This window comes from Balaenoptera acutorostrata, chromosome 3, assembly GCF_949987535.1.
Source record: "Balaenoptera acutorostrata chromosome 3, mBalAcu1.1, whole genome shotgun sequence".
NCBI lineage: Eukaryota > Metazoa > Chordata > Mammalia > Artiodactyla > Balaenopteridae > Balaenoptera > Balaenoptera acutorostrata.
In genome coordinates this window covers 85,343,290-85,358,802 of record NC_080066.1, presented here as the reverse complement: position 1 = coordinate 85,358,802, position 15,513 = coordinate 85,343,290, and the positions used below count along the sequence as shown (strand labels likewise).

Here is a 15,513-nt window from a genome sequence, read left to right as displayed (position 1 = left end):
TCACACGTCCCAGTGGACAGCCCCTGGGGGGGAATATGCAGTTATGCTCCAATAAATTGGACAACCTAGAAGAAATGGACAGGTTTCTAGAAATATACAGCCTGCCAAAACTGAGTCATGAAGAAACAGAAAATTTAAACAGACCAATCACTAGAAGTGAAATAGAATCTGTTAAAAAAAAAAAAACTCCCTGTAAACAAAAGTCCAGGAGCAGATGGCTTCAATGGAGAATTCCACTGATCATACAAAGAACTTATACTGATCCTTCTCAAACCCTTCCAAAAGATTGAAGAGGAGGGAATACTCCCAAAGTCATTCTGTGAAGCCACCATCACCCTGATACCAAAATCAGACAAAGACACTACCAAAAAAGAAAATTACAGGCCAATATCTTCAGTGATATAGATGCAGAAATCCTCAACAAAATATTAGCAAACCAAATCCAACAACACATATAAAGGATCATACACCATGATCAAGTTGGATTCATTCCAGGGTCACAAGGATGGTTCAACATATGCAAATCTATCATTGTGATACACCACATTAACAAAAGAAAAGACAAAACCACATGATCATCTCAATAGATGCAGAAAAAGCATTGGATAAAATTCAACATCCATTCATAATAAGAAAACTCATCAAAGTGGGTATAGAGGAAACATCTGACCACAATAAAAGCCATCTATGACAAAGCCACGGTCCACTAATACTTAACACTAATCCTAAATGGTGAACTGTGGAAAGCTGAAAGCCTTCCTGCTAATTCTGGAAGAAGATGAGGATACCCACTCTGACCACTTTTTTTTTTTTTTAATTGGAGTATAGTTCGTTTACAATGTTGTGTTAGTTTCAGGTGTGCAGCAAAGTGAATCAGTTATACATATACATACATCCACTCTTTTTTAGATTCTTTTCCCATATAGGCCATTACAGAGTATTGAGTAGAGTTCCCTGTGCTATACAGTAGGTCCTTGTTGGCTATATATTTTATATATAGTAGTGTGTGTATATACCAATCCCAACCTTCCAGTTTATCCCTACCACCCCACCCCCATCCCCTGGTAACCATAAGTTTGTTTCTACATCTGTAACTCTAGTTCTGTTTTGTAAATAAGTTCATTTGTACCCTTTTTTTAGATTCCACATATAAGCAGTATCATATGATGTCTTTCTCTGACTTCCTCAGTATGACAATCTCTAGGTCCATCCATGTTGCTGCAAATGGCATTATTTCATTCGTTTTTATGGCTGAGTAATATTCTATTGTATATATGTACCACATCTTTATCCATTCCTCTGTTGATGGACATTTAGGTTGCTTCCATGTCCTGGTTATTGTAAATAGTGCTGCAATGAACATTGGGGTGCATGTATATTTTCAAGTTATGGTTTTCTCCTGATATATGCCCAGGAGTGGGATTGCTAGATCATATAGTAGCTCTATTTTTAAAGGAACCTCCATATGGCTCTCCATAGTGGCTGTACCAGTTTACATTCCCACCAACAGCATAGGAGGGTTCCCTTTACTCCACACCCTCTCCAGCATTTATTGTTTGTAGATTTTTTGATGATGGCTATTCTGACCAGTGTGAGGTGATACCTCATTGTAGTTTTGATTTGCATTTCTCTAATAATTAGTGATGTCGAGCATCTTTTCATGTGTTTGTTGGTCATCTGTATGTCTTCTTTGGTGAAATGTCTATTTAGGTCTTCCACCCATTTTTTGATTGGCTTGGTTTTTTTTGATATTGAGCTGCATGAGCTATTTTTATATTTTGGAGATTAATCCCTTGTCAGTTGCTTTGGTTGCAAATATTTTCTCCCATTTTGAGGGTTGTCTTTTCATTTTGTTTTTAAGTTTAATTAGGTCCCATTTATTATTTTTTAAATTTTATTATTCTAGGAGGTGGATCAAAAAAGATCTTGCTGCAATTTATGTAAAAAAGTGTTCTGCCTATAGTACTCTGAGTTTTATAGTGTTTAGCCTTACATTTAGGTCTTTAATCCATTTTGAGTTTATTTTTGTGTATGGTGTTAGGAAGTGTTCTAATTTCATTCTTTTACATGTAGCTGTCCAGTTTTCATAGCACTGTTTATTGAAGAGACTGTCTTTTCTCCATTGTATATTCTTGCCTCCTTTGTCATAGATTAGGTGACCATAGGTGCATGGGTTTATCTCTGGACTTTGTATCCTGCTCCGTTGATCTATATTTGTTTTTGTGCCAATACCACTCTGTTTTGGTTACTGTAGTTTTGTAGTATAGTCTGAAGTCAGGTAGCCTGATTCCTCCAGCTCCGTTTTTCTTTCTCAAGATTGCTTTGGCTATTCGGGGTCTTTTTGTGTTTCCATACAAATTGTAAAATTTTTTGTTCTAATTCTGTGAAAAATGCCAGTGGTAATTTGATACGGATTGCATTGAATCTATAGATTGCTTTGGGTAGTAGAGTTATTTTCACAATACTGATTCTCCCAATCCAAGAACATGGTATATCTCTCCATCTGTTCGTGTCATCTTTGATTTCTATCATCAGTATCTTATAGTTTTCTGAGTACAGCTCTTTTCCCTTCTTAGGTAGGTTTATTCCTAGGTATTTTGTTCTTTTTGATGTGATGGTAAATGGGATTGTTTCCTTGATTTCTCTTTCTGATCTTTCATTGTTAGTATATAGGAATGCAAGAGATTTCTGTGCATTAATTTTGTATCCTGCAACTTTACCGAATACACTGATGAGCTCTAGCAGTTTTCTGGTAGCATCTTTAGGATTTTCTATATATAGTATCATGTCATCTGCAAACAGTGACAGTTTTACTTCTTCTTTTCCAATTTGGATTCCTTTTATTTCTTTTTCTTCTCTGACTGCCGTGGCTAGGATTTCCAAAACTATGTTGAATAACAGTGGCAAGAGTGGACATCCTTGTCTTGCTCCTGATCTTGGAGGAAATGCTTTCAGTTTTTCACCATTGAGAATGATGTTAGCTGTGGGTTTGTCATACATGGCCTTTATTATGTTGAGGTAGGTTCCTTCTATGCTCACTTTCTGGAGAGTTTTTATAAATGGGTGTTGAATTTTGTCAAAAGCTCTTTCTGCATCTATTGAGATGATCATATGGTTTTTATTCTTCAATTTGTTGATGTGGTGAATCACACTGATTGATTTGCGAATACTGAAAAATACTTGCATCCCTGGGATAAATCCCACTTGATCATGGCACTCTCACCACTTTTATTCAACATAGTACTGGAAGTCCTAGCCACAGCAGTCAGAAAAGAAAAAGAAATAAAAGGTATTCAAGTTGGAAGGGAAGAGGTAAAATTGTCATTATATGCAGATGATATGATACTCTAGGGTTTGTCTTTAGGGTTTTCTATATAAAGACTCCACACAAGATCTATTAGAATAAATGAATCCAGCAAGGTAGCAGGATACAAGATTAATATACAGCAATCTGTTGCATTTCTTTACACTAACAATGAATTATTAGAGAGATAGTAAAAAATAAAGGATTATTTTTTACTATTTTTAAAATTTTTTACTGATGTGTTAAAAATCACGTCAAAAAAAAAATCTAGGAATAAACATAACCAAGGAGACAAAAGACCTATAAGCTAAGAATTACAAAACACTGATAAAGGAAACTTAAGATGATTCAAAGAAGTGGAAAAATGTCCCATGCTGTTGGATTAGAAGAATTAATATTGTTAAAAATGGCCATACTGGGCTTCCCTGGTGGCACAGTGGTTGAGAATCTGCCTGCCAATGCAGGGGACACGGGTTTGAGCCCTGGTCTGGGAAGATCCCACATGCCGCGGAGCAACTAGGCCCGTGAGCCACAATTGCTGAGACTGCGCGTCTGGAGCCTGTGCTCCGCAACAAGAGAGGCCGCGATAGTGAGAGGCCCGCGCACCGCGATGAAGAGTGGCCCCCACTTGCCGCAACTAGAGAAAGCCCTCACACAGAAACGAAGACCCAACATAGCCATAAATAAATAAATAAATAAATAAATAATATTTTAAAAAATGGTCATACTACCCAAAGAAATCTACAGATTCAATGCAATCCCTATCACATTATCCATGAAATTTTTTACAGAACTAGAACAAATAATCCTAAAATTTATATGGAACCATAAAAGACCCACACTTGCCAAAGCAGTCTGGGAAGAAGAACAAAGCAGGAGGCATAACCCTCCCAGACTTCAGACAATACGACAAAGCTACAGTAATCAAAACACCATGGTATTGGCATAAAAGCAGACATATGGATCAATGGAACAGAAGTCCAGAAATAAATCCACACACCTAAGGTCAATTAATCTTCGACAAAGGAGACAAGAATATACAATGGAGAAAAGATAGTCTCTTCGGCAAGTGGTACTGAGAAAGCTGGACAACCGCATGTAAATCAATGAAGTTGGAACACACCCTCACAACGTACACAAAAATAAACCCAAAATGGCTTAAAGACTTAAAACAAGACATGACAGCATAAAAATCCTAGACGAGAACAAGGCAAAACATTCTCTGACATAAATAGTAGCAATATTTTCTTAGATCCATCTCCAAAGGCAAAAGAAATAAAAGCAAAAATAACCAAATAGGACCTAATGAAACTTAAAAGCTTTTGCACAGCAAAGGAAACCATAGACAAAATGAAAAGACAACCTTCAGAATGGGAGAAAATATTTGCAAACCATGTGACCCACAAGGGATTAATTTCCATAATATACGAACAGCCCATACAACTGAATATCCAAAAAAAAACCCAATCAAAAAACGGGCAGAAGACCTAAATAGACATTTCACCAAAGAAGACATACAGATGACCAACAAACACATGAGAAGATACTTAATATCACTAATTATTAGAGAAATGCAAATCAAAACCACATGAGGTATCAATTCATACCAGTTTGAATGGCCATCATTTAAAAATCTATGAACCTACTGTACATAGCACAGGGAACTCTACTCAGCACTCTGTAATGGCCTATATGGGAAAAGAATCTAAAAAAGAGTGGATATATGTATATGTATAACTGATTCACTTTGCTGTACAGCAGAAACTAACACAATGTTGTAAATCAACTATACTCCAATAAAAATTAAAATCTATGAATAACAAATGCTGGAGAGGATGTGGAGAAAAGGGAACCTTCCTACACTGTTGGTGGGAATGTAAATTGGTGCAGCCACTATGGAGAACAGCATGGAGGTTCTTCAAAAAACTAAAAATAGATATTTATCATGATCTTGCAATCCCACTCCTGGGCACATATCCAGAAAAATGAAAACTCTAATTTGAAAAGATACATGCACCCCAGTGTTCAAAGTAGCACTGTTTTCAACAGCCAAGACATGGAAGCAACCCTACGTGTCCATCAACAGATGAATGGATAAAGAAGGTGTGGTATATATACACAATGGAATACTACTCAGCCATTAAAAAGAACGAAATACTGCCATTTGCAGCAACGTGGAGAGACCTCAAGATTATCATACTAAGTAAGCCAGACAGAGAAAGACAAATATATGATATCATTTATATGTGGAATCTAAAAAAAATAATACAAATAAACTTATTTACAAAACAGAAACAGACCCACAGACATAGAAACAAGCTTACGGTTACCAAAGGGGAAAGGTGGCATGGGGGATAAATCAGGAGTATGGGATTAACAGATACCCACCACTATATATAAAACAGATAAACAACAGGATTTATTGTATATGACAGGGAACTATATTTAGTATCTTGTAATAACCTATAATGGAAAAGAATCAGAAAAAAAAATGTAACTGAAGCACTTTTCTGTACACCTGAAAGTAACACAATATTGTAAACCAACTACAGTTTTTAAAAAAATTCTATTATCTTGCAGATTCTAAATCAGCTGGTACTGTTTCAGTATAACACATACAATGATGGAGAGAATGCAACATATACAGATTACTGTATACAGAACTGTGGTAAGTGTCTGTATATGTTTACAATTTTTGTCTAACTTGTGTTCCTATGTATTCAGGCATCCTCCCTCCTCCTCTTTTCTTCACCATTCCACATAAGCACCATCCCCAGCTCAGCTCCTTCACCAGTGTGGGTGCCAAAATCCACTCTCAGTTCAATAAACAAGGTACAGAGGAGTTAGTTCTTATCCAGCTAAATCCCAACATTGCGTGCCTTCTGTCTGTCTGGTCACCGCTGTATCCCGTTTCCTAGAAGGGCTTCTGATATAGAAGGCACTCATAAATATTTGAGTAAATGAATGAACTGCCTAATACCTTAAGAATTCTCTCACAGTTAAGCATTTTATCAAAGTTAAAATGATCTCAACTGTTAAAAATATTATCAAAGAATGCCAGACCAAACTGAGGTAAAACTCTAACAAATAACATTTATTTTTCTTTTACATATGTATTTCACAGCCCAAACATCACATTGCCTTCAGAGAAAGGTGCTCTTATGCCATTATATTTTACTATATACTGCACAGGCATTAAACATTCTCATTAACGTGATGAGACAATATGCTGGTAAACATTTAAACACAGACATTGGTTTCAGTATTTCAAGAACATATTTTTGGTCATAACCAAGAAGTACATCAAAATATGACAACACTGGCTAATATTTTTCAAGCAAATAATATTTAACTCTGCATAGTTTATACAATAGGCTGTGGTAATAAATAATATCACCAATCTCATCAACTATTAACTGGCCACGAAAAGCCTAACATTCATTTTAATTATGATATGAAATGCTCTATTGGTATAGTTTAGTTTCAACATAGCCTTAAAATGTTGTGGGTGTTTTAACCTTGAATACGTGAAAAGAAAAAGTACTAAACTGGACTAAAAAAGAAGTACTAACTTGGTATGTTTTGGTTAACTACCAATATGTCATGTCCACGTATTACATTCCTAACATGAAGGCAAATATTTAAATAGAAAAACTAGCAGTCCAAAAAATGTGAATGTGCAAATTGTGAGGAAAACATTGCATTTAAATTTGCACTCATTTGCAAATTACAGTACTAGATCAGTATAAACACTAACAGGAAAAATATTCAGCAGGAAAGAATGGGAACGACCTCTCACAGCAGAGAACTAGTCACTGTGCGCTGCTGCAAAGTGTGCTTACACGCAGCTTACAGTGTGTGTCTGGTGTCCTGGAGCTTCTAACTCCTTATGACTATTCTTCATTCAACAAAGGAGACTGCAGGCATGCTTCAATCAGTGGTAAGAATAGGAAGAAAAACCTGAAACAGCAACATTTTCTTCCTTGATTTGGTGTAAAGGTCCTTCTCATTATTATAACTAACTTACTTATATGCTAACTTCTAACCTCAAATGTTTTCTGAATCAGGTTTGCTAAATGCTGTAAAGAATAGCTACCCTTCATACAATACTAGGTTTTGTTTTAAGTATGTCAGCATGATAAAAGGTACACATGCACAGTCATTCTACCAGCCCATATACGCAAAACTCAGCCTAAAACTCAAGCTTGGATCAGATTCAAATTCTACACAGAGATTCTCTGTATTGTTTTCAATGGGTTAACAACTGCTTGGAAAGCAGAAATGCCTAATAATTTCTGCAGTGTGTTTTTTAATTGAAATGTTTATAAAAATAAAGCCCCAATCTTTAAGTCTATAGAATGTCAAGAATGCTATGAGGGATGTTAAAAGCACTGGGCAAAACCCTCGTTTTCAGCGTCCCGTCTGCCCCACAGGAGAAGATCCGGTTGCCCTGGGTGATGTCGATCTGCATGACTCCAGCCCCAAGGTTTCTGAATATGGACTGTTTAGCATGTTCATTTTTAAATGAATGAAGTAGGCCATGGCCTGTCAACCTCCAAACCTAGTTTAAAGAAAAAGTGAAAACAAAAAGTGTAAGTCATTTAAAAAAGAGAGACAGAGACGAAAAAATTTTAAAAACATGGCCTACACCTCTGTTCTCCCAGCCCAACTGATCTCATTAAAGCCCAACTTTCCTGTCCACTATCTCTTTCCTAACAGTTTACCTAACTGGAAATAATACCATTCACAGGGCTCATTTACCATCCTTACACTTCCCTGTACCTTCTTTCAAATTCCTCTCTTCACATCCTCTTGTTTCATATTAACCATATATAATCCCATCTCTAATTCAATTAAATATTTCAGTTAATTCAGTTAAATACATTCCTAACGCTAAGTTAGGCCCTGGGACAATATAAAAGAACAGTACCACCTTGCTTCTCTGAAGACCTCAACTGTACAAAACAGAGTCAGGTACTGGAGGCAGAGGTGGGAAGAGGGGAGGGGGATGATGTGAGAAACCAAACTCATGTCATCAAAAAATCGATGCATTAATTAAACTCATACACTTACTCAAACAGAGTTCTTTAAAGCTTTTTAATGACCTGAGAGTATACTGAGATTGATTATCTGGATTTCTAGATCCTAACAATTTAGAAAGAACCACACAGAAGTAAGGGAGGAAGCAATATTTGCACGAAGAGGGCGGTGAGTTTTTTGGTTTGGTTCCCCCTCCCCAATCAATCTTGACAGCAGGTAAAGACAATATTTAGCACATTCCAACCTCTTGTACTGACTCACCTTTATGTTACCTTCTGCTGAACCTGTAGTAAAATATTCCTCACAGGGATCGAGAGCCAGAGCCTTAATTGCAGAGTCATGTGCCTGGAATGTGTGAATTAGCTGTCTCTGCCTGATGTCAAAAATGCAGACGCAGCCTTTCCTGCCTCCAGATATTAGGAGTTGCTGTTTTGGCGCGTACTGAAGCACTGTGGCACCGTGATCATGGCATGTGAAACCTGGAGAAAAACATCAAGAGCCTTTCCCAAATGATGTCCACCTTAGCGCTTCTGGTAATATTTAAATGCACATTTAAGTAATATAGAAATTACTGTCACATTTTCCCTTCTAATTTCTATAATCATGATCAAAGTATTAAAAAAGATGGCAAGCAATGACAGAAAAAACATCTTATCCATAATCTCAGTATGAAAACACACACCCATATACACAGGAAGTTTAAACTTTATGCCCAAACTAAGTTACACTGTCTCATAAGAATGTAGAAGCAAAAGTGCAGAGGAGAACAAGCTTCTCAATGATACTCAATGTCTTCATTAATACCCACCAATAACAAGTATTTACCCTTTCCCAGTTCCTGCCTATACATAAAACCTCATCAAAAGTTCTTCTCTATAGCACAGGGAACTATATTTAATATCCTGAGATAAACCATAATGGAAAAGAATATGAAAAAGAATATATGTATAACTGAATCACTTTGCTATGAAGCAGAAATTAACAACATTGTAAATCAACTATACTTCAATAAAATTTTTTTTTTTTTTAAGTCCTTCTCAGCTAAGTAATTGAAACTACACTAGTGTGAAAATTACCAGCCCCAAGTTAAGGAGTTAACCTTCCCAGGACTCTCTGCATTCTAATATGATTAACAACCTTCCCAGGACTCTGTGCATTGTAATGTGATTAACACCTTAAACTAATATGTGGCAAATCTTTAAGAGATATTAATAATTATTCGCCAAAAACAAAGACTATTGCAATCAAAACTGGGAAATAACTACATCTTTCAAAATACACGTCAGCATAGTAAAAGACTCAAATCTTTTTTTTTTTTTAACAAAGTCCGCCTAGCTATCTTTAACCCAAACTTACTAGAGCTTTGAGCACTCTTGGTGGTATTATGTGAAAGAGTGATCTTTAGGACAGCGATCTGGAAAACACTGTCTTAAAAGGAATAATGTTTAAACGGCATTATTCAGATTTCTAATCATAAGGCTGACTTTTACTTTACAGTCAGATTTAATTCTTTGAAATATGACCTCATTTCTGTTGAGCTCAAGGAATACTTTGCAACTGATTTCTTCAGCAGCCTTGTTAGTAGTGCCGCTCTCCATACCATATTTTCTGAATGGAATACAACACAAAGATTATTCTAGGCTAGCTGGGTTTCTGTGACCATACATATTTACCTCAGCAAGGCAGCCAGAAATTCTAGTTAACTTTTAGAATTTTATTCACTCTATACATTTCCCCATTTTTAACCCGTGAAAAAACACGCACTGGATTTACTGGTTAAAATAAAACCAGGAAAGCATTCTTTCACAGTGTACTGAAAATCAAAGACTTAGCTCACTTACCATGAATGAGGCTGTTTCCGGGTGATATCAATGTGTCCCAGAGGCATACATTTCTAATAAAGAAACAATAACAAAAATACATCATAAACAAATTGTTCTAAGTCATCACTGGGATAAACTGCATCTTTACATCAAATATTTTTACTTATTGAATCTTATGTTGTTTTGTTCACTCACATTTATAAAGCAGTGATTCTCAACTAGGATGAGGGTAGAGTTTGGGACTGGGGATATGTCTCTTCCAAGAGTTTATCCTTTTCAAACTACAGGGTCTGTCTCACATGGTCCCACCTAACTCTGCTCCATCTCATCCCCCGGCCCTATCTCTTTTCTATTATCACTCCACGGAAAATGAGACATGATTTCCTGAGTAGAAGAGATGCTTCTATATCCTTGGGGGTAAACACTGCAGGGAAATGAGAGGTGTTATTCATGGGCACATGTTGCCAATGAAAACAATCTGAGGCAAAGAAAATGTTGAGAATGATGGCTACAGAGCCTCAAAAACTTGACAGTATTAACAGCAATTAAAAAAATAGCTTTAACATAAAAATTCCACATACTTCTTAGTAGATTACATTAGGAGTAATTTTGGTCTTTCTCTTTTTGGTAAGGAAAACTACTTGAAGAATTATGTAACAAAGTTTTTGTATTCCTGAGGTGGAAAAACCTGACTAAATAGAAATCCATACTTTCTAGCAAGAATACCTTTCTGCCTAAAATATGCTTATTTCTTTTTTGCATCTCTGTCAACCTACCTATTGTCATTGGACTGTCCAGATGTGGCAACTAGACTTGAAGAGGTAACAAATGCAAAGTCACTTGTGGCTTTACTGTGGCACTGCCAACTCTATGGGAACAAAGTGCAGCTGATGTTATCTCAAAATCCAGCAAAATGTGGTACAGTACACACACACAGCTCTGCTAATCATATACTACATGCATGAGCTAAGAACACTTTTTAAAATCTAGAATAAAAATAAGTGATAAGAGGATTAGCTGTCATCTGCATGTTACTTGGTTAATACCCAATAATTTTTTTAAAACTGGAAGAGCTGGCAGAAACATGGAATTAAAGGTTATGTTTTTTAGATTACGTAACAAAGGAATAAAACACCAAGTACATGAACTTAACCTTCCAGCCTCGCCGTGCCCCGACCCTCCAAGTGCAGACATGCTTGTCTGCATCACCACATGTTCTAACATGATTTGGATTAATGGATGAAGTGGCCTATTGGGAGTGGTTATTTTATAATCTAATAAGAAACATTCTGGAGCAAACTGGCATACATGGAACCTATCTGGTTCTTAATACAGTACCTAAAACGAATCACTATAAAACTCTATCACTAAGAAGTCAGAGATTTCAAAACAGATAAAAGTTAATAAAAATGTATCCTGAATAAGACCACACACAGAGAAGGCCCCTAAAAATTTCAAATATAATGGTCACCCTTCAAGCTGTGTAAAGCAAGTTTTTTGCGTTTTAGTCATTTCAGTCTAAAACGAGGGCAATGATAGTGCTGGGCCGTGGCTGCTGGACAGAGTGGTCCCTTTCCCAACAGATCCACCAATGGGATTCGCTGTCTGAAACAAACACTTCACAAACAAAGTGGCCTCCGTATGCGCTCTGCGAATGCTGAGTGATACTTACCATGTAAGGTTTGGGATTTGATGCAGTTTGGTTTACTTGCCAGATACTCAGAAAACCCTCTCCGTCTGCGACACCACACTGTAAGAATGGTGTAAATATTAAACACAGCTTCTGAGTAGCCATATCGAAGGTAAAATCATTTATGAAACGGAGAGTCACTCAGTTCCCACTTAACCAACATTCTGCCTATACCTATGCTCCTGCTGCTGTAGTTCTCAAGAAAGCCCAAGTACTGTAAATATCCTGCCACCTTTTAAATGCTTTTCCATGCCTATTTCACTGTTTTCCTCCAAACTTCTGTAGCAGAACTTAGTAAGAAACTGGAAGGTTTCTCTTAGGTGCCTGACTCTGCACACAGGCACCAGCAACACACTCAACAGAAACAGAATTCTTTACCCTCACAGAATATTTAGTATCTGTAAGTAGATGATTAATTAGTCCACACAAAATTCTGTGGATTTATGCTTTTATTGAGAGCCAAGGGGCTATATAAACACACCATCAAACTGCCTGCTCAACTTAAATCCAGAGTGACTGAATTTGTTTTTAAGTGTAGTTTTACTAGCTATTTACTCATAAATATCTGCAATTCTTTTCAGACAAGTTTAGCAGTAACCCCCAGGAACTAACCTTGTTGCCTTGTGAATTGAAATATAATCTGGTAACTCTTGCATTGCCAGCTTGGCGGAAACAGACAAGCTGCTGAGGTCTTGTCCATTCAAACATTCGTACACTGCCATCCTGAGCACCTGTAAGATCTGAGATGCAAAAGCAAAAGCAAAAAATAAGAAACAAAGCTGAAGAAAGAGTTCCAACATTTCCCATTCTATAAGCCAACTTCAAAATGACAGAGATCACTTGCAGTCCTTTGATCATAAATAAAATACTTACAGTATTGATGGACTGGGTGTGAGGTCGTTCTCTTAACATTATGTAGATTCCTTTTCATAAGCTTTAAAAGAAGATAAAAATGAATTTCTTTTGCAACACAGAAGAAATAAGGAAGGCTATGATTCAGGCCAACTCTAATTCTGATTACAGTTATTCTCTTACACTGGATTATTACTAAAATAAATAAACCCTGTTGTGGATTTTCTGACCCACTAAATATACGACACTTGTCTGAACAGGCTGGGAAAGCATAGTCACTTACTGGCGTGCCCTGGTCTGCGTGGACTGTGAGGATACCAAGCTGCTTCATCTAGTGATAAAGGGAACTCTCCTCCAAGTGCCCCTCCCTGAGGGCAGTCAGGAGTATCTCCAGATTCTTCAGAGCAGAACATGAGAATGGGACCCCTTTAACTACAGTGACTAACAACAATGTTATTGATGCATTTTTCAAACACTTATAGTAGACACAAATTCCTCTCTATCTCTGCTTTACCACTTTGTGCCTCTGTTTGCTCATCTATAAAATGAAAACCACTTAGGGTTGTTATAAGAAAAAGCATGCACCTGACATAAAGAAATTCACAGCATGCTAGCTATCATTATTATGGTGTACTAACTGGTCACTGCCTCTGACCTTCAGCATCATTCCTATGTCAAAGTGATTTCAACCTATTTTTGAGCGAGTCCATATCCAGAAACCATACCTAATAGTAAATAACATACCACACTAGCTCCAATGCTAGTCTGCCCACTGCCCAGCCACGGCAGAGATGAAGATGGATGCACCTGACTTGCTGAATGGGATGTTGCACTGGGTTGATAAAGAGTTGTAGTGGAACCACGATAATCAATATCATCTGAACTGTGGAAAACATTCATGTGTTACTGTGACAGTTCCATTTTCTCAACACAAATCCCAGTTACAGAGCTTTTTATCTATCTGAAGGACAGTCTTTATTTAAAAAAAAAAAGTATCAATATCCATAATAAAAACATAGGTACAAGTCCTAATCATCACCAATTTTAGTACTGGTTAACTTTTTCCCCTTAGGCAAAATATAAGTTTAGTCTAATGTCTGGGGGAATTTTATTGCTGCACAAATTAGAACAAATGTTTGTTTTGAAGTATTTAACACAGATTTTCTTTTTATCCTGTAGAGAAAAAGACTGTATGTTTTCTTCAAGTACAGAGATCCCATTTATAAAATTCAAACATTTTAAAGAAATTTGAGTTAAAAGTTTTCTTAAACTTAGGTACTAATTATCACATTAAATGTTAAAGTAATTTTTATGATGGGCCATATCATATTACATGGTTACATCTACTCTGAAGTATGACTGAAACCTAGTTGTATTATATACTAACGAGATAGAAACAGAAATGAAAGAGGCTATCATGGCACCACTCCCAGTACATACAATTTCCGAGAGTCTGGAGAAAGGCAAGAGGGAGGGAAAACATGGAGGAAAAACCCCAAAATAGGAAAGCGTTACTGCACCCTTGGTACAGTGTCCACAGTTTTACTGAAAAGTAAAGTTGGCTACATTTTTATCTGAAAAGAAGGTATGCTTATAGAGAGATAATCAAGAAGAAACACTGAAAACTACTCAGTAAATGTGACTCATCAATCAGTCTAATATATTGGTGTATTCTGCTTTTTATGGTAATTATCCAGATCAGCTGAATCTATTGAATATTGTGTAATTTCTGACATTTCTTTGGGGTTAAATGTCAAAGTGGCAGTTGTTAGTGTTAGGCTCTGGTGTTGGGGATTATTCTGACTCAAACATTATGAATAATTCAGGGTCTAATGGAAGAAGTAGGAGTAATTTGTACACTGATGTAAGCAGAGCCCTTTATTGGCAGCTAAACCAATTATGTTTGTCTCCTTACCAAAGAAATACAAAGTTTTCAAGACAACTGAAATCAAGTGCATAACCACTTAATAGGTTCTTTTTGAAGAAGACTACATTTAAAATTGATTACATAAGGCAAGCAAACCTTTTGGATTCTCTGTCATATTCTTCTCCAATCCATATGTATGACTGACAGGCCAGTAGAGAAGTAATATCAAGTTCTTGTACATCATGCGTTGAAGCCAAAACAATTTCATTACAGTTTGCCTGTAAAGCAAACGCAAAGTCAATAATTTAAGCAATTTCACTAAAACAAAGTACTACATTCTTTATAATGACTAAAGATTTTACCTTATTAACAGAAAATGCCATGATCATATCTGACTCCTTATGAATGATTTTTGCCTTTCCTCCTGGATAGCCCAGATCTGCTTCAACCTACAAGACATTTGTCAGCAGTTTTAGTTGTTGCAGCACAGCTCCATACAGATATATGCACATCCCACAAAACTTAAAAGGAGGACAAGAAGAAAATGTAGCAGTAGCAGCAGCAGCAAGAAAAAAGGTACCAGTAATTTTAGTGTGTTGAAAATTAGCTGTGGAATTAGCTTAGATTCTCTGATGCCCTGTAATCACCCCAATTACAAAAATTTCCATTGTGATTACAGGATACGAGTAACTGTCACAAAAGATAGAGATAACATAATTTTCATTAGTATTTATAACACTAATGTGTCTCTTATCTCTTCCAAAAGTGCACAAAGATACAGCAGTAAGAATGTGAGAGAAAAAGACACAATCAGAAAGACAAAGGAGTCACATAAGAAGTGAAATATTTTTAAATAAGGGTGATGAGATAGGAATAAGAAGTTGGGTAGAAGAACAGTTAGAAAGTAATGAAGGAGGGCTTCCCTGGCAGCACAGTG

General features: G+C 36.5%; 1 protein-coding gene across 5 annotated transcripts in view; it reads right to left on the bottom strand.

The window, feature by feature from the left end:
• Positions 1-6,377: 6,377 nt before the first annotated feature.
• Positions 6,378-15,513, bottom strand: part of DMXL2 (Dmx like 2) — a 158,107-nt gene continuing 148,971 nt past the window's right edge. For all 5 annotated transcript variants that reach the window (XM_057543197.1, XM_057543198.1, XM_028167484.2 and 2 more), the window contains 10 exons: positions 14,939-15,025; positions 14,733-14,854; positions 13,454-13,592; positions 12,731-12,791; positions 12,470-12,597; positions 11,840-11,917; positions 10,944-11,035; positions 10,186-10,238; positions 8,606-8,823; positions 6,378-7,865 (listed from right to left, as the gene is read on the bottom strand). In XM_057543197.1, the coding sequence (XP_057399180.1) occupies positions 7,656-7,865; positions 8,606-8,823; positions 10,186-10,238; positions 10,944-11,035; positions 11,840-11,917; positions 12,470-12,597; positions 12,731-12,791; positions 13,454-13,592; positions 14,733-14,854; positions 14,939-15,025 (1,188 nt within the window). In that variant the 3' untranslated portion in view covers positions 6,378-7,655. The remainder of the gene's footprint in view (positions 7,866-8,605; positions 8,824-10,185; positions 10,239-10,943; positions 11,036-11,839; positions 11,918-12,469; positions 12,598-12,730; positions 12,792-13,453; positions 13,593-14,732; positions 14,855-14,938; positions 15,026-15,513) is intronic.